Source organism: Dryas octopetala, chromosome 8, assembly GCF_963921425.1.
Source record: "Dryas octopetala chromosome 8, drDryOcto1.1, whole genome shotgun sequence".
NCBI classification, from domain to species: domain Eukaryota; kingdom Viridiplantae; phylum Streptophyta; class Magnoliopsida; order Rosales; family Rosaceae; genus Dryas; species Dryas octopetala.
The window spans coordinates 9,267,293-9,290,333 of NC_141373.1; the positions used below are offsets into that span (position 1 = coordinate 9,267,293).

A 23,041-nucleotide genomic window follows, 5' to 3' on the forward strand; every position below is an offset into this window, starting at 1 on the left:
ATTTTGGATCTCGCATGTCAGTTTCCTTTCTAAAATATGTAAATTTTGGCATTAGTTTCCTGCGTCTCCTTTCCTTGGCAGGGAGGTGATCAATGTCTACAGCATCATCCTCATCCTCATCACAATTCCATATGTCATCCTCATTTCCCATGTCATCAAATTGAACTTCTCCAAAACTGCCACAATCATCATCACTATGAATATCCATGTCAACATAGTCAAAAATGTTTACGTCCTCAGCCTCCTGCTCATATTCACTATCCACATACCGATAGTCTTCATCATCTTCATCATCTTCATCATATTCATCATCTTCATCACCATTTAAACCCTTAGATAACTCATCATCCTCACAATTTGATTTTGCCTCTTCATCATCACTTTCTTCTACCATTGGGGCCTTGCCTTTGTCATTTGATCTGGTACCAATTGGAACATCATACAATGACTCAGCTTCTTTAGAACATGCTGGCCTCTTTCCACTATAATCTGCTTCAACTTCTTTAGAACATGCTGGCCCCTTTCCACTATCATCTGCCTCAACGTGTGCTTCACCACCATCAACTTCTGCTTCACCACCATCAACTTCTGCTTCACCACCTTCTGCTGCCCCTCCAACAGCTTCTTCTTCCCATCCAGCAGCCTGTTTTTCTAGATCAATAATATCAGGCTCTGCTTCATTATTTTGAATTAGATTCTGGTGGGTGGATGTGACGTAATATACTGAGGCAACCCTATTCACTTGATGTTCGCAACACCTCAGCACACATTGATCATGTAAGACAGGTTCTCATCCAAAGTTTGGAGGATAGCCAGCCAGCCTGTAATAATACAATGGTGGCACCGTATACCCCAAATACCTTGAAATCCCATCAAATTCAAATAAGGACATGTAGTCCAAATTGCAATAGTCTGCCCAAACAACCTTCCCACCTTCATAAATGCTCTCACCTGTTTCAGGATTTAAAGTCACCAAGGTACCCCCATGATGTATTTCCAAGGTAAAGTGATCAGGATTACCTGCATAGCAAATACATATTAAGCATATAACCAAACTAGGTTACTATTTTAGCACATATTAAGTAATGAATAAAATAGTTAATTATTATGCATAAACCCTTTACTGTTTTACAACACCAAATGATTAATTAAGTAAAGGAATACACCATTGACTATCTAAGAATTTGTCTAACCATTTCACTAATTAAGCAATTATTGAATTAATTTTACTAATTAAGCAATTAGTAAATTAATTTTACTAATTAAGCATGTCAATAAACCCTATTATTGAAGGTACTATTTTTGCAGACAAGTACCGAAATTGAAGTCAACAATTAATCCAACCCACCTCAGTCCCCACTGCCACCCACCTCTAATTTATTCAACATACTGGTCCCAACAACTCATAAAGGCCAAAAGCCACAACAAAACTCCAAAATGTCAACGCAGTAGAGGCAAAAAAGAAATCGAATCTATGATATAAGGAGACAACAGAGAAACAACATCCATAAAAAGAAGGTATTTTTCAATTCGCACTTCATGGAAGAAACCAAAAGAATGAGTAAACAATTCATCGAAGTACCACGGGACCACTTACTGTAGTTCGGGGTTTCCCCACTTTCTCTGATAAATTCGCCTATATCCATCTCCAATCAACGTTGCAATGATTCCCAAATATTCTTGGATCAGATTCGCACTGGTAAAGGCGTAAAGCTTCCAGAAAACTAAAACCCTAAAAGCTTCTGTTGAAGGCGATGGGTCTGAAGGAGCCAAGTACGGTCTGAAGGTTTTCAGATTTGCTTTGTCTTTTTTGGATTTTCGTACAAAATGGCGGTTGGGATGGGCAGCGTCTGAATTAAATGTGCACGAAGAGACGAAAATGCCCCTGCAAACTGGTCACGTGCGGGTCACGTGACCAGTTTTTAACGGTGAATGTGACAGACATGACAGAATGTACTTGATTGAGTCATTTGAAAAATTATAGTCCTTAATTGAATCAAAGTGAAATCGGGATCCTCAACTGAAAATAGGGGTATAGTTATAGTCCTTTTGCTCTAATTTTCCCTAGTTATATATATACTATACGCATTACTCTATAATAGTTATATATAATCTTATATATAATTATAACTTATAACCCAAATTTGCCCAAACCCCAAACAAAATCTCAATCTCCCCAAAAATACCAATATGAATAATAACTCATTAAACCTAAAACCGTAATGGAGAACCAAACTGAACCGCACTACACTTTGAATGGTTTGGTTTGATTTTTCTCCTCTCTTTCCGGTTTTTAGCACCGTATAGGAACGTTCGGCGCAGCGCATGGTTTCGAAGGTGAACCGGGCCGAACCGCACCGCGCCCACCCCTACTGATAACTATTTATTTTATTAAATAACATCCAGTCTTACCATTATCAAAAATGATCATGAATAAAAAACTGTTCTTTACACCTCCAAAATAATTACTTGCACTCTTTATTTGAGCGCATTAAATAACGTGAAAATAATTTTAACGTGTATTTATTATTTTTTCCCCCGAAGCAGTCATATATGGGTAGTAGTACACGAGTGCATCGAACACACTCATCTCATTTGGTGTCATTTCCAAAGTCTAAGACGTGCGGAGAAATCGCTTTGAAGCTTCCGCTCCTCTCTTTCACTCTCTTTGTTTACATTTGATACGTCCAACTCCGACTCCAACCCACATTCAAAATCCCATTCAAAATCCCCCCGAAATTCTTTCCCATAATTTTCATCAATCAAATCAATTTCTTGTATCTCTTCCTCCTCCTCCTAAATCATAGACCAAACAGAGCAGACCAACCCCCTCAAAAACCTCTCTCCCCCTTCACCATCATCATCATCATCATCATAATCTATTAATCTAACAATGGTGATGTTATTCACCACTGTACGTGTTCTATAAGCCATACTGGGTCGTTGTTGTAGTTGTATCAACCCCTTCCAAAACCCCCAAAACCCAAACTCTCACTCAGATCCGTCTTCTTCACGTACCCTTTACTCTGTTCACCATATATACCCCCTCTCCATCAATACCCACTTCGCCAAAACCCCAAAAATCCAAACCCCACCTCCCTATTTCACTATTTGACAACCCCATCATGAGCTCCGAGTCTATTGCCAATGGCGGAGTTCAGATCCACCGCACTAGACTCCCACTCCCAGACTTGTTGCAGAGTGTGAACTTGAAGTATGTGAAGCTGGGTTACCATTACTTGATGACCCACCTCTTCACTCTCTGCTTGGTTCCTGTAATGGCGCTGATTCTTATTGAAGCCTACCAGATGAACCCAGATGACATTCACCAGCTCTGGCTCCAGCTCCAGTACAATCTGGTCAGTGTCATAATTTTCTCGGCTATTCTCGTTTTCGGATCCACCGTTTACATCATGACCCGCCCGAGATCCGTTTACCTCGTGGACTACTCGTGCTACCGGCCTCCCTCGCATTTGCAAGTGAAGTTCAATCAGTTTATGGAGCATTCGAAATTGACAGGGGACTTTGACGAGTCCGCGCTCGAGTTCCAGCGCAAGATTCTCGAGCGCTCTGGCCTCGGAGAGGAGACTTATGTGCCCGAAGCAATGCACTACATCCCACCGAGGCCTTCAATGGCCGCGGCTCGTAAGGAGGCAGAGCAGGTGATTTTTGGTGCATTGGATAATTTGTTTGCTAATACAAATGTTAAGCCCAAAGACATTGGTGTTCTTGTTGTGAATTGTAGTTTGTTTAATCCAACTCCCTCGCTTTCGGCTATAATTGTTAACAAGTACAAATTGAGGGGTAATATTATGAGTTTTAATTTGGGGGGTATGGGGTGTAGTGCTGGGGTTATAGCTGTTGATCTTGCTAAGGACATGTTGCAAATTCATAGGAACACTTACGCTGTTGTTGTTAGCACTGAGAATATTACTCAGAATTGGTACTTTGGCAACAAGAAATCGATGTTGATACCAAACTGCTTGTTCCGTGTTGGTGGGGCGGCGGTTTTGCTTTCGAATAAGTCCAAGGATAGGCATCGGGCAAAGTATAAGCTCGTGCATGTTGTGAGGACTCATCGTGGAGCAGATGATAAGGCCTTTAAGTGTGTTTATCAAGAGCAGGATGATGTTGGGAAAACTGGGGTTTCTTTGTCAAAGGAGCTCATGGCAATTGCTGGTGGGGCTCTTAAGACTAACATCACAACTTTGGGTCCCCTTGTTCTGCCTATAAGTGAGCAGCTTCTCTTCTTTGCTACTTTGGTTGCAAAGAAGTTGTTCAATGCGAAAATCAAGCCTTATATCCCGGATTTCAAGCTTGCTTTTGATCATTTTTGCATACATGCTGGTGGAAGGGCCGTGATTGATGAGCTTGAGAAGAACTTGCAGCTTCTACCAGTTCATGTTGAGGCATCTCGGATGACACTCCACAGGTTTGGTAACACCTCGTCGAGTTCGATTTGGTATGAGTTGGCTTACACTGAGGCAAAGGGGAGGATGCAAAAGGGGAATCGTGTCTGGCAGATTGCTTTCGGAAGTGGTTTCAAGTGTAACAGCGCAGTCTGGGAGGCTCTTCAGAATGTAAAACCTTCTCCTAATAGTCCATGGGAAGATTGCATTCACAGGTATCCAGTGGAGATCATTGTCTAGCTCAACCACAATTTGGTTACAGACTCAATTCAAAGGAAGGAAACATTGATGGATTGATTGGTCAACTTATCATGTTATTTTGCTGCCCCCTTTTTTTAATAGTTTTTTTTTTTCTTTTCTAATTCTTGATTTATTGGGCATGTTATGTGTTGTTTGGTCATTAAAGTCATGATGTGTCTCATTCCCTTTGTTCATGTTAGTTTGAGTGGCCTGATTTTAACCTTGGCTCTTCCTCTTTGATGTTTTGAAGATTTTTATGTCAAATGCAGTAGTACTGTGATTACTATGGTTTTCTGCAGAGCATTGGAGGGCAATAGCAATACAAAAATGTATATGGATAATCTTTTGTTTGAAAGAATTTCAATGTATAAGTTCCATTGTAAGAAATGTTAGCATTGAGATTATTGAGTCTTATTATCTTATTCTACATAAGCATGTGAGAACCAGAAGATATAATTGCACATATTAGTGATGCTGATTTAACTTTCATCATATCACCAAATGCCAATGTTCGTGCAGTGCTAATTTTGTGACTTCTTTGTATTTTTTGGGAACTATAATGCCACGACGCCGTTCCAGCCAACCGGCCAAATTTTTTGTTATAATATTTCTTGCTTCCGAGAAGGGGTTATCTTGCAGTGATGCAGGAGAGATTTAGTTCCAGCTGGGCAGTGTCACCTAACTTCCTCATGGTGTAATTAGGGTTTATCACCCAATTGGTCGATTATCATTTCCTTGTCAATTATTCTGGTGATAGGTTAGGATTTGTATTCATCTTTAAAATTTGGAAACTAAGCCTTGTGCATCATCAGTAGGACACAGGTATCTTTTTATGGCTTTTAGAAAATACATTATGGTGGTAGGGCCTTGCATGACATCTTGGATGGTTTTGATTTTAGCATTATCCTTGGTATATACGTCTGAATAGGATGCTAAACTCTTTCTCTCTCCCAAGTTTTTAATTTTCCATCACTCCGAAATATTTGGGAAGTACAAAGGTCTTTTAGAAAGTCAAAATTCTTCATGAAATTTTAGAAAGTACAGCAATGAAAAAAGAGACTAGAATGTCTTTCACAGAGCTGGAGGACATTTATTTTTGCCTTGTCAGGGAATTTGTCACTTTCCAAACTTGATAGATGAATTCAAGTAGATTTTTACTTGTACACGTATACACCTAAAATGTGTTATGAATATACCTGCAAAAATAAAAGGGTTTTTTTTTTTAAAGTCCATTTTTTAAAATTTACTATTCATCCGGCCCACACGCTACAGTAAAATACTGTAGCGGTCCACTTTTAAAAAACCAGTGCTACAGTAACAGCGCTACAGTGACGCCGTTACTGTAGCGCGCTACAGTATTTTTTTAAAAATGTCATTTTTTCCCTTCATTTTTTATTTTCTCATTTCAGTACCAATTGGTACATAAACTACCAAAAAAAAAAATTCATAATTTAGGTATTTTTCATTTCATAAACATATTAAATAATAACCAGTATAAAATACAAAAAATCAAGATAAGGCATCCATAATCTTTTACGTTTTAATAGTAAATATAATTGTTACTATCAAATAGTAACAATCACCTATTGCTACTGCCGGACAGTGGCAATCAAGTATTATCATTGTTTGATAGTAACAATCACTTATTACTACTGTCTGGCAGTGACAATAAGATATTGTTATTGTTTGATAGTAACAATCACCTATTGCTACTGTCTAACAGTAACAATCACATGTTGAAGATAACTAATATATCTTGTTACTGTCATACAATAACAATCACTAAAATTCATAGAAAATTACAAAATTCAGATATTAACAATCACTTGATTGCTACTGTCACACAATAACAATCACCTGATTGCTACTGTCACACAGTAACAAATCAGGTGATTATTAATTTGCTACTATCACACAGTAACAATCACCTAATTGCTACTGTCACAGTGACAATTATTATAATAATTACCACTATCGAACAATGACTATTCTTACTGTGCCAAAAAAAAAACCCATAAACAACATACATATACAAATCTTATGTATTTTTCTAACATAAACCCATAAAAAACAAAAATACTTAAACAAAAATCTTTGTCTTCTTCTTTTTTTCTTTTTGCTGAAGCAGCCATATACCTCCTTTTTTTTTTTTTTTTTTATGAAGCTGTCATGTGTCTTCTTCTTTTTTTCTTTTTTGTTGAAGCTGCCGTGTGTCTTTTTTTTTTTTTTTTAACAATAGCCACTGCCAAAAAAATAGCCATTGTCAAAAAAATGCTATTTAACAATTGTCACTATCAAAAACAGATAATACAAGTAACATGTTCTATATGCTTGTCAAAAACAGTCATAGCCCCACTTACATATTGCTACTGCTTGTTAGTAACAATCATAACCTCACTTACATATTGTTACTGACAAACAGTAACAATTATAAGATGAATTAGAACATATGGATATAGAACAGTTTATCAGATGAATTAGAACGCTGCATACATTCAAGTATTAATAGAACAACCTCAGGTGTCTAAGGAGTTAAACAAGACAGTGACTTGAGGTTGTCAATGATAAGCTACTGCTTGACAATTTTAACATCTTTTGATAGAAATGATATAAACCAATCAACATCAAAGATCTCTGAAAAGTTACTGCACAAGAAAAGCAATAGATTTGTCATATAAACTTTTAACAAGTAAAGGCATTTATATGTTCACACTTATAACATCTGAACAGGTTAATGTAATTCGAAAATCCATAGTGCAAATAAGAGGGTAGCATACATATATCAGTAATGACTAACCTCACATCCTTCCAGAAAGACTTCTGGTCCAACTTGGGAACAAGAAGACTAGCATTTAGTATACGAGCAACAACAATGGAATCTGTAATCTGCGAAAGGTATAGGTGCAGTAAGCTCCACACCAGAAGTAAAAAATTTATACCAAAACTCTGTAACCAAGGAGCACAAATGTGACGAGATAAAAGTATGATCATTGTAGGGCACAAGATAATTACCGAAAATATATTCACTGGATCCCTAATATAAGAGGCAGCTAATCTAATTCCAGTGAAAAATCAACTGAATCAAAGCCAACCGACCTGCCACTAATTATAATATCAGATATAGAAAACCATGGATATCAACAAATAAGATAAAAGCATTGTGTCTTCAGAGTTCTCACCAATGCAAGGAAAGAAAAATGATTAGAAATTCATACATCCAAGCATCAATATCTTAATCAACACCAGGCAAACTCCTACTCTACCTTATACTGCCTAACGTTTTCACCCTCTCACTTATGCCATCAATTTAAGAATTGGAGTTTGGCTGGAATCCAACATCTTCTCCAACATGCTAAGAAAAACATCAATGAACTAATTATGATTAGAATACTGCAGAAGAGAAACAAAAGTAAAGAAAGGTACCCTAGTTCTTTGTTGATTCAAGCCTCCACTGGTTGCAATCGCCAAATACCTATTAGGATGCGTAACTGCTTCAAATAATAGTAGAAGAATGATAGAAACAAGATTTAGTTAGTTGAAAAAGTGAATTCCAAAACCCTAGATCTTGGTATACTGAAAATGGAAACTACGGTTTCCAAATATCAAACCTTTGAGAAGACTAGTTATCTGGCCCTTATGGACTATTACTTATTTCAAGTTTTTCCTGTAAGCACCAATCGAAATCTATAGCCCATGTCAATAACAAGGACAACAACATTAGGGGCAGTGATCTTAAGTGAGAGAGTACCTGGCCAGAGTTTGAAAGGAAATGGCCATAAACCTATTTTTAGCACAAGATGCAGATCTGATTGAAATCGAACAAGGCAAAATTGAATCGCAGATCAAAACGAGTAAATCAACAACAGAAATAGAGAATCGAAGCTATAGAGAGAGAGAGATGGATACCTGGATACCGTGCTCGATGACCAGTCCACCACCAACCCCATCGACGCCATTGATGATTCGAAGCCTACTTCGCCGAAAACAATTCGATTCCCAAGGCCTGCATCAGGACCATCTTCGCCAGCGCGAAGAAGCTCTGCGAGCAAATCTTGCAGGGCATCGGCACAGCCATTCAACAATGAGCTCTGAGCCAACGAGGTGAGACAGAGTGAGGTCAGAGAGAGAGACGGAGAAAACAAGACGGAGAAGAGAGGAACGTTAGAATGTGGACCGGGTTAGGTGTTATTGGACCTCCTTCGAAACAAGAAAAAAGCACAGGGTCTTAAAGGTATAAAGAGCTCAAATTTGGGTTTTATAATCATTTACTTAAAATAAAATACGAACGAATTTAACTAAAGGATCCGTTTGATAGATAACATTTTTGTTTTTGGTTTTTCAGTTATTTATACTTAAAGAGATAATATGAGTGGGAGAAAAGAGAGAGAAAACATAAAACTAAAATTAAAAAAATGTTTTAGTTTTTGGTTTTGTGAAGCATACTATATACATCTTCTCCTCAATTATCTATCTTGTCATCATCCTCTCATTCTTTTATTTATTTTTTTTTTTATATATATAATTAAAGACGGAAAACCAAAAATTAAAAACAAAAAGGTTACCAAACACACCCAAATTTAGGCCCCGTTTGGGATTGCGGTAAAGGATCCAAAAGCTGCTGTGGATGACAATTCTCAATCATCTACAACAGTTTTGGTGTTTGGTAAAAAAATTAAAAACTGCTTTTCCCCACAATTCTCAACTCCCTACAGCAAAAACAGAAAGCAGGTTTCTAGGTGCTTTTGAAAGCTGCAGTGACTCACAACAACAATGAATATTTTATTTTACCCATAATACCCTCATTGATTTCTATAATTTTTATTTGTTTATTTTAAATTAAAAAATATGTTCATTGTTAGTTATATTTTATATTGTGATAATTAATTATGATATTTTATTTATATGATTAAAATTATAATATACCTAAAAAAATAATAGGCATACTTATTTCATAATGTTGTTTTTAGAAAAATTAATGCTAATAAAAATTTGTAGTCAAAAATTTCAAAAACAAGTAAAAAAACATTTTATTTTTACCAAACAAATAAGTGAAATGCACTTTCAGCATCATGTCCATTTTAGTAATTATACACAGTCACAACATTTTTATATCAATATTTACCAAACACTTTGATACTGTTTTTTGCACTCACAACACTTTTGAAAACATAGTTTATCAAATACTCAACTGTTTTACTTTACAGCTGACTTTACTTCACATCTGTTTTTTCTTACAGCAATACTAAACTGGCCCTTTATTCGACTGTCTATTTCCCTCACTTTGTTGCTAATGCTCACTTTGGGAAGAAGACCATAAACTGACAAATCACAGATTACGTCTAGATCTTTAAATTTGTGTTGGGAAGAAAAATTGTAATTTTGTGCTGGGAAGAAAAGATGTGGTGAAGCTAGGTTTCGTCATTAGTGGCTCAGTTGCTTCATTAGCATTATTGTTTGCTTAATTGCTTTTGTGACTTAACATTTGACAAACAATGGTTGCTTGTTGCTTGCTCAACAGCGATCCAATTACCTCTCCTTAATTGGTTGGAGCAATTAACTGAGTTAGATATGGGCCTCAACACCTTAACTACACGGAGCAAATGAGAGATGGGCCCATCAGATTCATATCCAAATCCAAACGTTGGCCCAAGTTAGCAAGACCCTACCTTAGCTACAATGACTAGGCCAGTTCCCAAGTTGGCACAAAAACGCTGCAACCCAATTGGGCCAGTTCAATTCCAATCTCTTAAGGCCCGTTTGGTAACGTTTTACAGAACAATTTTCTAAAAATTGTATTGTAAAATGAAAAATGACAAATTAAATTTTGCATTCTCAAAATATGAAAAGGCATCTTGTAGCGTAATTGAAAAACAATTATATAAAACAAAAATAATGAAAACACATTAATTTGATATTAACCAATTATTACAACCAAATAATTATATTCACAAAAGATATTAATTATAAATTATTATTAACTAATTTCATAAAATATATAATTAAAAAAGAAAGAAGTTTCATAAAACCCAACCCACCTCGGCCGACGCAACTACCTTGGAGGTAGAAGAGTTGTTGGTGGCCGTATTATTAATGGAAACAAGACTGCAAACACCTATGATCTAGTTGACCAGATGTATTTTCTCTATGTAAGGGTTGCTAAGGCTCGTGAGCTTCCTGTCATGGATGTTACAGGGAGTCTTGATCCGTTTATTGAAGCGAGAATTGAAAACTATAGAGGGATTACAAAATATATATATTTTGAGAGATGGGTAGAGAGAGAGAGAGATGAAGAGAGATGGGTGAGGTGGGCAGCGGCGAAGGGTAGGGCTGCCCCCGGAGGTGGGTCTGGCTAGGTGGGGATGAGGTGCAGATCACATGTTTTTTCATTTTTTTCATTTTTTTAATTTTTTTTCAGTTGTAAATGTTTTTTTTATTTGTATCTGTGTTCTCTATGTTTTCTAAATTCACTGAAAGCATCATTTAATTGTTTTCTGAATTTACACTGTAAACTATAGATTCTATTTTGTCTTTTTCAAAAACTGTTTTCTCAATACGGCTACCAAAGACATTTTTTGAATTTGTAAAATGAAAAACCGTTTTGTAAAATGTTACCAAATTCACCTTATCAACTATCCATTCTGCTGCATATATGATCTAAACTATTAGGTGGGTTGGGCCTAACCTAATGTTACAATGGGATGGCCCGACCTACAATATTCATACCTCAAGAGCAATAAAATTGACCCAAAACAACAACAAAAGTGAGAATTAAATGCAAAATCACATCGGCATTTATGATCCTTTTTGTTTAGAGAAGTCAGAGAGCGAACCCTAGCTTGCTGGTTTGAGAGTCAGCCGCCACCCCTTTTCCCTTCCCTCTCCCTCCCTTCGCCACCCTCTCCTCCTTCCCCTGTCGACCCTCTCCCCTCCCCTCCCCTCCACCTTGCCGCACAGCCTCCCCTCTCCCTCGTAGCACCACCTCTCCATTCCCCGCCGTCCCCCTTCCCCTCCCCTGGCAACACCACTTATCCCTGCCATCCCCTTGCTCTCCCCCGTAATAAGCCCCACAACCAGCATGACCCATCCCCTCCATAATAATACCGACCCTCCCTCTCCTCCTCACCCAACCACGCCTACCTCCCTTCGTTCTCACTACAAATTTTCCCACTTCTCTATTTTTGAGAGCAACTTCACCCTCTCTTGGGATGATTTTTCAATTTTATTGTGTTGTTTTGTTCTTTCTCTTGTGGTGGTTAGATTGGAGCTTAATCACTCCAAATTTTAAAAAATTAAATGTGTAGGATTTAATTAATGTTGCATAGGTGACATTCTATAATTAAAATCCAAAGGGTATATGTGAAAAATAAATAATAAAAATATATACAAACATTTAAAAAAATAAGAATGAGTGCAAATAAAGAAAAGGGGAGTGCGAAAATCACTTCCCTAAATAAAATTAAGATATGAGCTCAAATATAATAGGTGATAAACTGCCACATTAGTTGGATTTGGAAAATTAGAATAATAGATTCTGCCCTCTAGTGCTACTCTAAAAGACCTATATTGGTTGTGCCCCTAAGAGACTAAAATGGTAGCACCTCTGTCTCCTTCCATCCACATTCAATTTGAACACATCCATAGAAAGCAAATTCCAATTAAACCACATAGGAAGGTCAATTTTGTAGTGAATGGTACGTAATATCTAGTGTGCGTCGGTGCAAACGTCAATCAGTCAAAAAATCAAAAAGCAAGTTACAATAGCTAATTAAAGATATTAATTATTTTATTTATTTATAACCAAGAAATTAAATTTCGGATTTTTAGGAAATTTCGATAGAAATTTTAAAGATTTTTAAATTTCGACAAAAATTAGACGAAAACGACAAAATTACTATCAAAATACGAAAATTTTTAATGAAACTTTACCATATGTTTATTTAACATATTATTTACTAAATTGATAAAAAATATTGAATAAACCAAATTATATTGTAGGTTTCATGTGATATAAGGTGAATATAATGCGCGCTGGAACAAATACTGTTAAATAAAATTAGCATATTCTTTATACTGTATAATTTAATTATACACTAAAATTTAAACCCTAATACTCTATATATTCTATATACCCTAATACTCTTTGTACTTTATAATTTATACATTAAACCGTATATACTCTATATTCTTTAGAACATTAGGTTTTAGGCTTTTTAGAATATTTTTAATTATCTTTTTATAGAAATGTATTAGAGCTTAATGTGTAAAATAACTAAACGAAATCCCAAACTTTTTTTTTTTCTTTCCAATTGCCCAAGGGCCCCAAACCCCCCCTCCTTTTTTTTTCTTTCTTTACTTTTTTTCCCCGTACCTCTCGCTTCACTTTTTTTTTTTTTTTAATCTTTCCTTTAGTTTTTCCCGTGCCTCTCACCCAGCCAAGCTTTATCTTCACTGAGTGTAACAACCCAAATTTTGGCTTATGGTAATTTTGTTACTTAAATTTTTCAAACTTGTTTTAGGTTTGTTTAAAGGAATTAGAAATTTTTTTAAGTTTATTTTAACTAACTTAGACTTTTTGTTGTGGTTCTAGAACTTAGTTGTGTGGAAATGAATTTTAGAAAATGAAAATTCAAGAATTTGGCGATTATTATTTTTTTAGAATTAAATTATGAGAGTAGGATTTTTCATAATTTTTTGAAAGCAATTTGACTATTTTGAGGTCATAGGAAATTAGTACTTATCAATACGAGTCCGTAGAATTTTTTGGTGAATTATTTGGAGTCTTGATCTATTTTTAGTGAATTTCTGAAGTTGGAGAAAATAGAAAATTTTGATAATTTCAATAAATTTCGGTAAATTTCGCCGAATTTTTGAAATTTCGGCGAAATCTGCACGAAAAATTGTTAAACATGTGTTTCGATTTCGAAACCTCAAAAAAACGAAATTTCGCCGAAAATTTCAAAATTTAATACCTTGTTTATAACAGAAAGCCTTGTAGGATAGATAGGTTCTACTGTTCTAGTACTACCTAATTTGTTTAGCTTATCGGTGTCCTTGAGTACAATAAGGATAGAATCTATGTCCATGTCATGTAAAGACCAAATTGGCAGGTATATTTTTCATTATTATGGTATAAATTGTTTATCAAATGTATTTATAAGCCATAAAAATATTGTATCAAAGAAGGCCCAATTTGTTCTGCATAATTAACTCTTCCTCAAACCGAAAAAAAAAAAAAAAAATTGTATCAAAGAGGCACAAATTATAGGACCAGGATTATCTACCCATTTGCCTATCTATTTTTCTACTATATTTTAAATTTTAGCTATCAACTCTCCCACCTCTTTCCTTTTCTTTCTCTCTCTACTTTCTTTTTGATGACCAAAATTAAAGCATAATAGAAAAATGAATAAGCAAATGGATAGGGAATCCTGGTCCCAAATTATATATGGGTTGTTCGAGCAAGATTTCTCAGACAAAAATTTTATATACCAATCAATATGTGGATGGAATAATCTGAATTTATCAATAGGGAACGGCCACGATGTGATCCTTCTTTGAAAATCCTGATCGGGAGGGAATGTCACCTGCCAAAAATACTCTGACACCCAAATTAGTTTTTCCTTTTATCAATATGAATAAGAAGTTCTTGCAAAGAATCTTGCATACCTTCCCATGACCATTTTTACGTCTTTTACAGGCTTTGTGTGTAACGTTTCTTCCATTATGCCTGGTCCGTCATTGATTTCTTCTTGAATGCTCCTTCATGGTCTTGCTCTGATGATCCTATATTTAAATAAAAAGAACGTTGCCAACGTTCTTTTTAATTTAATGGCACAAGCTTGGGCTGAACTCCTTATTTTGGGCCTTTATCATTTTCTATTCTTTCTAATCATGGCCCATTTAGCCTTTTTTATGTCCAAGCCCAAAATTCGGCCTTTTCCCTTATTTGCAGAATTTTGATATGTCAACGAGTCTTACATAGGCCAACCCCAATTCAAAGTTTACATATTAAATGCCACTTCATTATTGTTTGGTGTCTTCACGAGAGAGAGAGAGAGAGAGAGAGAGAGAGAGAGAGAGAGAGAGAGAGAGAGAGAGAGAGAGAGAGAGAGAGAGAGAGAGAGAGAGAGAGAGGCCTAAAGAGAAACTACACAGAGGCTTTCCAAATATATTATTCAAAAAATTAGCCTTTAAGCTTGCTTCTTTTAGTTTTAGACGAGAGATATTACAAAGAATGAGAGAAAAAGGAAAAAAACAGGCTGATCACAATGTACAAATAAAATGAATGTGAGATATTCCCAAAAACAATTCATGAAGCACTTTTTTTAGTGAAAAGCCTAAGGGAATAAAAAAATCAAAAGTCTCACTAACAAATAATGAAGAATCTCACACCTAAACATTAAATAAGAAAGTAGAAAACCTCTTTCAAAATTTTGAGACCTAATTGGCTAATTATAAATATTTTAAGTTTTTTTTTTTTTTAATAGTGTGTCAAATATTTTCAATATGGGGGAGGCCTTAGGTACAGGACTTGCTGGCCTTATGCTTGAGCCGGCACTGTTTTCAAAATTTTGAGACGGCTAATTATAAATATTTTAAGTTTTTTCTTTTTAATAGTGTGTCAAATACTTTCAATATAAGGCCTCCTTCAACATGAGGCCCTAGGCACAGGCCCTTGCTTGCCTTATGCTTGAGCCGGCACTGGAGAGAGAGAGAGATGGTGAACTTTTTGGCAGTCTACAAGCTTATTGTGCATGGCCTTATGAAGCTAGTTGGGGTCTCACCCCAAGCTGTAGAAATCGAGCCAGGAACAGTCATGAACTTCTGGGTCCCAACCCAAACCCCCAAGAAACGAAAGCCAGCCGTGGTATTCCTCCATGGCTTTGCAGTCGATGGTATTTTAACATGGCACCTCCAAGTGCTCGCTCTGGCCAAAAACTACGCCGTTTATGTCCCCGACCTTCTCTTCTTCGGCGGCTCCACCACCGATCGAGCGGAGCGGTCGCCGGACTTTCAAGCGGAGAGCGTGGCCAAGGGGTTGAGGAAGCTGGGGGTGGAGCGGTGCACCCTGGTGGGGTTGAGCTATGGTGGGATGGTTGGGTTTAAGATGGCCGAGTTGTACCCCGAGTTGGTTGAGTCCATGGTGGTCACTTGCTCGGTTGTGGCTCTCACCCGCTCGATCAGTAATGCAGCGCTCGAACGGCTTGGGTTCTTAGGGACGTGGTCCGATTATTTGCTTCCTCACTCAGTCAAGGGTGTGAGAGACATGTTTGAATTTGCTGCCTACAAGTTCCCTCATCTCCCTGATTGGATTTACAAACACTATTTGGAGGTACATTGAAATGCTTTATTTTAAGAAAAAACAAAAACACTTGATGGGGAATATAAATTTTACTCATTTCTCTTTAGATTTTTATGTGCTCACATTGTATTTTTGTTTAAGATCGAGCATTGGATTTTGGGTATAGAGTTAGTGTTCTGATCTAGGGTTTAGTATTCAATAACACTAGCTAGAGATATCAGTTATTATTTAACTTTTAATTACAAATTGATGTGACACAAATTTGAATTCTCTGCTTTTTTTTTTATATTTGTTTTTGTTTGACTTTTAATTTTAATCATGTATTCAAATTATATAATAACTTTTTACTCGTTAAAAATAAATGAAACTCAGTATGAATTTATATTAAAAATTAATAAAATACTTAGTTCAACAGAATTATGAACTACGAACACAACTTAGTGATCTGCTGGTTTTATTCCCTTAAGTGAATGTATGAGTGGGACGTGGCAGGTAATGTTTGACAACAGAAGGGAAAAGGAAGAACTTCTCGAAGCATTGGTGGTTGGTGACAAGGAGATTGCCATTATGGATTACCCACAGGTTCAAAGTTTCTTAACTGGTCTTTGGTCTTTACTATACGTGGGCACTACACAATATAATTCCATAATTCGTTCCTATTTTTATTTGCATTCAAAGATTATCATTGCAAACAAATATTTAAATAAAAAATTATTTAGTTATTTAATTATCATCACAATCATATCAATATTTATTAAAAATATTAGGGAGTTGCATTAAGACCGAAAATACCGAAATCATATCTTTTCGTGTTATTCTGTATCGTTTGGTTCCATTCTGTTTTTCTGTTTTCAAACTCCGTACCGATCTCGTATCGTACCGATCTCGTACCGTACCGATTAATTAAAATTTAATTAAAAATTTATTTATTTCATTTAATGGGCCCAAATAACACTAAGTCCAATCCATTTTTTAAATTGTTTTCATAGCCCAATAAAAAACACTAAGCTCAATTCTTCCCATGTAACACCACTGACAGCTGAATTGGACAAGCAAATAGGGAACATATGTGATAGGCTTTTGAACTCTTCTGTTTTCATAATCTTTGTCACTTATTTGGACATCCATTTATTCACAACTAATCAATGCATGTCCAGTATTCTGTGCAGCTGTACACTGCAAAGTAGTCAACCAGTCAATTGATTTTTTTTTTGGTCTGCGATCGGGATGGTATCAAACTTATACCAAACCAATTTAGTACAGGACGAGATGGTGCCATAATCCCAAAACCCCCATCCCATCCCATACCGATCCCAAACTCAAATTATGAGATGCGAACGAAATGAGGTAAGTCTCGTTCCCCTCCATTCCGTGCCCACCCCTAGAAAATATTGTGTTCATCTATTTATTTAAGCATAATTAGTTTATTAAAAATATATTAAACGATTTTTTATTTAGTTGATTTTTTGTAAGAATAATTTTTAAATAAAAACTTGAAAAATGAACAATTCTAATTATAAAATCATGTTGTATAGTAGGTCTACAAAAATAATTAGCATTATATTATTTTACTAATTAATTATAATAATGAAGTGTATAATCGAACCATATTTTCTTACCGATTGATTATTTCTAGACGTAAGATTTAAGTAAGTTAGTACTACGACATGATATGACATGGAGTGGTTTACGGTCACATAAGACTTAATGTTAACGGACAAGCGAGAATTTTGTTGACAAAAGAACTAAGGCCTCGTTTGTTTCACAGGACTGTCTTGGCTTGGACTAGCTATAGGGACTGGCATGGACTGGCTTGGCATGGATTAAGCTAGTTAAGAACTGCCTTTATGTTTGGTACAGTGCAGGACTAACAACCTGGATAATGAAAATAGTCATGTCCTATGTTTGGTGCAGTGCATGACTAACAAGTTGGAAAATTAATTTTTGAAACAAAATCATAAATCCCCATATTTATTTATTTAGAATAAAAATGACATTTTTGTAAGAATAGATAAGAGGCAATTATTATTCTTATTTAAATTTTGTATGATCATCAGCTTGCCCGACCAATTAATTTGAAATATCCAAGTCAATCACTTTGGTCTTTAGAAGTTAATAGAAGTTAGAGAATTAGGTCGATCTAGAAACTCAAAGAAAGTGAAAATTAATTATGCATGCAGCATGTCCCACTGCACTAACAGAGGGTGGCTAGCTAGCAACAACGCCAGTCAACGCAGTGGAGGAGGTCGCCACCTCCTCTTTGACGCTCGGGGCAATCACGACACTTGAATCCTTGCGCGGGCGGCCCCGCTTCCGCTTCCTCTGCGCCACGTCAGCATCTGCAACCGAAACGAGGCTAACCGGGACGTTCCCGGCTGAAGGCTCCGGCGCAGCGGCGTCGTATTGATCGAGGCGGACGGGGACGGAAACGAGGTCGTTTTCGCTGTGGGCATCGGAGGGGAAGAGTTGCTTCAGGAGGGCGATGATGTGGAGGCTCTCTCGGTCGAGAAGGGGTTGGGAATGAAGGGGGGTTTGGCGGGGGAGGGTAGGTTTGGAATTTGAAGCGAATTGGGAGTTGCGAGGGGCGAGGCGAAGGCGGGAGTAGGTCTGCTTGCGGCTGCCGGCGGATTCGTTGAAGACGGAGCGGTCGATTTTGGGGATTAAAACGTCGTCGTCGAAGCGACGGTTGGGGTGGGATGAGGAGGAATACGAGGTGAGGGAGAGGGAGTAGAGCTCGGATTGGGAGAGGAGGCGGAGGTCGATGAGAGGGAGGGACTCAAGGTGGAGGTGGTGGTTGTTTTGGTGGTCGACGACGGTGGCAAGCGCCATGGCATTGAGCAGAGAGAAAGAGTGTGTGTGTGACTGGCGTTGTTGCTGCACTGCGTTGACTGGCGTTGTTGCTGCAGGTAGAAGAAATGGGTTGGAGAGGATTTCACTAAGCCCCGTGTTTTGTCTTAGGTAGACCCAGCTAAGGAGGTTCTTAGCTAAACCTCCACATTTTCACGGGTTTCACTAAGCCCAACTAAGAAGCTCATTTAAGTTGGAGAGGATTCACTAAGCCCCGTGTTTTTTAATCCTAAGCTCACCAAACATGGGCTTAAAGTCTTAACTAAGCCAGTCCCTGTTAAGAAAGTGAAACAAACAAGGCCTAAATGATAACATTGATTGTACAGATCTGGTCAATTTCTCTATCCCAACAAATTAAGTAATGGTGTCGTGTCTACATAGAATTTAATGTCTCTGACCAAAAAAATACACGTGTTGGTCTCACAGTTTACATCCAACACGTGTTAATTTATGTCTCATATCTTAGTAGGTCCAGTTTTGATATCATATCAATCTTTATGAATAAATAAAATGAAGTCTACAATCTTCTTCAATTATGAATATAATTAATGTCACTTTCAATTTGTCAGAAGTCAAAACATTAAGCCCATGTCTAGCTAGCTTCCCTTACATTTTTGCTTCAATCCTTGAAATTTCGAATTTATTGTTATTATGGTGACGGTATGAAACTATATCTTTTAATTGAAAATTCACATGTTAATAGCGAAAAAAATGAATTAGTCAATATTAATTGAAGTGTAAAAAATGGCTGCATGCCATACAATAATTGGTTGTATGGAAGAAAGTTCGAGCAATCCTTATATGAGTATTTGATGATAAAAAATCTATATTTTAATAGTAAAAAAATAAATTCGTCAAAATAAAGGAACAAAAAGTAATTATATACCATACACTGACTATATAGCCTAATCTTTTCCCCTATTTTAAGAGATCGAACTATTAGGCATACCACATTTGTTTACAAAGTGATATCACAATTTCATTTGAATATTGAATATTCAAATGTGAGTTCATTAATTTTAAACTTCATTTTTTTTTTATCAATTTACTAAAATGTTAGTGACACATTATTTGATGAATAAATTCAATAATTTTAGTATTATTGCTTTTTCTAATTGTGGCCAAAAGATAATGTTGCAATTTAATTAAAAGCTAAAAGCAGAAAGGGATCGGAAGAAAATAATGAAAGAGCGATGCTTTTATAGTTGGTGTTTAAAAAGTCCTTTACAATGATAGTAAAACCTACATTTTATGTTTCAGTCGCGATTAAACGCTTTTATAATTTTTTGGTTAGTAAACTTCTTTAGATTTTGTGTGTACAATTACAATGATCAGTGTTTGAATACTCGACGATTCTTGTTTTGAAAAAATAAAACTATTTTATGAATGAACCCTCTCATAGTCTCATTTTAATTTATTTATTTATCCTTTAAATTCTTCTATGATAGTCAAATGACGCATTTTCTTGCAGAGGGTGCATCTTTTGTGGGGAGAGAATGACAAGATTTTCAACATGGAAACAGCCGCCAACCTCAAAAAGTATGTCTAATTTGTCTCCTCAATACATTATTTTATTAACAAATCATTAACCAAGACTTCAGCAAAAGACAAAACATGCCATAGTCAATTACCATTTCATTTAGTGGACAACGTCCATCTTCAATTTATTTATCGTATTTTAAATTTAAATCTCATGGAGATAGTTCATAATCAAAAAATTCATATGCCATAAAAAAAACTTGAACAATGATTTTCAAATTTAAACTTTACTGTTAAAAAGTGAATATGCATATTTTAGAGTTAAAAAAATATTATTATAATATAAAAATTTGTACTTCACATTATTTTTGTTAGAGCTGGTAAGAATCTGAACCTTGATAATTACAGGCAACTGGGAGAGAGAGCAACGTTACAGTCTATAGAGAAGGCAGGTCACCTTGTTCAATTGGAGCGACCCCGCGTCTACAACATGCAGCTCAAGAAAATTCTCGCTTCTTTGGTTGATCAAGATGTGCATCAAGAATAAATTAATAAAGGACTTCGCAACCATGCCCTTGTTTAATTTTTAATGAAAGCCAATGTGATACATTATGTTTATAAATCACGCTTTTAATGTGTATTGGAATTGATGGTTGGTGAGGTATGGTGGAAAAATGAATTAGAATTATAATAAGTTAAGAATTTAATTTCTTTCAATATAACTAAAAAACTTCACGTAGTAAACATTTTGTATTGTATTAAGGAATGCTATGTGGCCTCTCCTTCATGCATTCTCTTTGTGCCTTATCTATTTTCTTGTCAATTCCGTAATGTAGTTTTATGATCAAAATGATTTATTTTCTAGATCACTTTTTAAAGATTATTTCTGTAAATAATTAACCAAATTAAAAATTATTTTAGTTATCGAACTGTTATCAAATAAATAAATAATTTTGATAATAATTAAATATAATATTTATTTAATAATAATTATATGATTAAATAATTTCTAATTTAATTAATTTTTTCAGAAATTTTAAAAAATAAAATGTTACGATCATGAGAGTATATTATTGAATAAACAAAAGAAGAGAAAAAGCACGCAATAACGAAAGAGAAGACCCGTAGCATTCCTCTTTTGTTGAAAAAAGAAGGAGGTAATTGCAGTACTGATACTCACGTCACCAAATACTGACAACATATAATTTGGTAAATAAATTTGGGAAAAAATTGGGGATTCTAACATTAATAATTAGTATTCAAACAGGAACTTGGGTATGGTTCACATTAAAGCCTTTCTAGCCCAATGGTGCATGGTTCACATTAAAACAGGAACTTGGGTACTGTTATTGAGTATGATTTAAGGCCTTTTGGGAAAAATATAATTCTTTCATTGATCTTGGGCCATGGATTTCTTCAATCTACATTTTCTTTAGACATTGTTTTTGATTTTCTGTATAGTTTGGTACTTATTTTGACCTTTGAATTCTTTTATATGAACTGTGAAGTCTGGGCCTAACCTTTGCTCACTGACACGAAACATTATGGGCCACAAAAAACTAGGCCCAATTCTTGCTCCAGCTGACTAGGCCTAGCTGCTTTGCCCATGTTTGAAGCTTTTTGGATGGGTTTCTAACATAGGATTTTGAATATAAGCTTGACTTGAAGCTCAAAAGTTTTGTTGAATTTTTTATACTATTTAATATTTTTCAAATTAAGTTAAGACAATATTTTGTAGGTTATGAAATTTCCTCTACAAAATTTTAAAAAAAATTTTGAATAAAAAATTTCTTAAAATAATTAAAACCTTTAAAAATTTTATAAAAAAAATTGGGGGGAGATTAGGGGGATGGTCGAGGGTTTGGGTAAGAGGTGAGGGGGGAGGGGCGATAAGACTGGGGGTGGTCGGGCAGGGAGAGGGGGGAGGATGGCTGGGGGCGGGCTGGGTAGGGGTGGGAAGGGAAAGGGATGGGGCTGGGGCTGGGGCTGGGGCTGGGTGGGGGCGGGGAAGGAAGGGGATGGGGCTGGGTGGGGGCGGGGAGGGGAGGGGAGGGGAGGGGTTGGGGCTGGAGGGAGGGGTGTGCGACGGGGGTTGGGGGGTGCGACGGGGCTGGGGCTGGGGCTGGGGGAAGGGGGTGCAACGGGGGCTGAGGGTTGGGGTGCGATGACGCTAGGGCTGGGGGGAAGGGGTCGACGGGACTGGGGTGGGGGGAGAGGGAGGGCAGGGGGTGGGTCGGGCAGGGAGGGGGGCGGGCTGGGGAAGGGAAGGGCTGGTTGGGGGCTGGGAGGGGAGTGGAGGGGGATAAAGGTGGTTCTATGTGGGGTATGGGTGGGGAAGGAGGATGGGGAAATGTTTTTTTTGGTTTATGAAATTTTTTTATTTTAAAAAAATTTTGTATTTAAAAGTTTTAAAAAATATTATTATTTTTTAAATTTAGGAAAAAAGACGAAAATACTCCTGCCACGTCAGCAGATAACGGTTTATTTGACAGAAAAACTAACGGATGTACTATTTTGACACAAAATGAAAGTTGAGGTACTTTTTTGCAAGTTTTCAAAATTAGGGTACTAAATTGAAATAACATATAAATTTGAGGTACTAAATTATAATTTGCTCTTAACGGACCTCCCTACTCTTATTGGCTAAGCCCAACCCAACGAAACTTTTCAAGAGCCTAATCATTAGGCCCTTTTCTAGAAATCTTTGGGTTGGGGAGGGCCGCCGGCTTGTATCCTTTTTAGTTCCCTTACATTATTTATTTAT

General features: G+C 36.4%; 1 protein-coding gene and 1 pseudogene across 1 annotated transcript; both read left to right on the forward strand.

Moving 5' to 3' along the window:
• The first annotated feature begins 2,794 nt into the window (after positions 1–2,794).
• On the forward strand, positions 2,795–4,949 carry LOC147276963 (3-ketoacyl-CoA synthase 4 pseudogene; annotated as a pseudogene).
• Positions 4,950–15,366: 10,417 nt separating this feature from the next.
• On the forward strand, positions 15,367–20,824 carry LOC147276964 (uncharacterized). Its single transcript, XM_086255047.1, has 4 exons — positions 15,367–15,981; positions 16,444–16,533; positions 20,270–20,337; positions 20,686–20,824. Exons 1-4 carry the CDS (start codon positions 15,367–15,369, stop codon positions 20,822–20,824), a joined length of 912 nt encoding a protein of 303 aa, XP_086111173.1.
• The last annotated feature ends 2,217 nt before the right edge of the window (positions 20,825–23,041 follow it).

Excerpts from the sequence above, each read along its gene's own strand:
- LOC147276964 (XM_086255047.1), top strand. The coding sequence starts at position 15,367 with ATGGTGAACTTTTTGGCAGTCTACAAGCTTATTGTGCATGGCCTTATG. Across the intron at positions 16,534-20,269 it reads CCATTATGGATTACCCACAG|AGGGTGCATCTTTTGTGGGG; the intron begins GTTCAAAGTTTC and ends ATTTTCTTGCAG. Across the intron at positions 20,338-20,685 it reads ACAGCCGCCAACCTCAAAAA|GCAACTGGGAGAGAGAGCAA; the intron begins GTATGTCTAATT and ends TGATAATTACAG.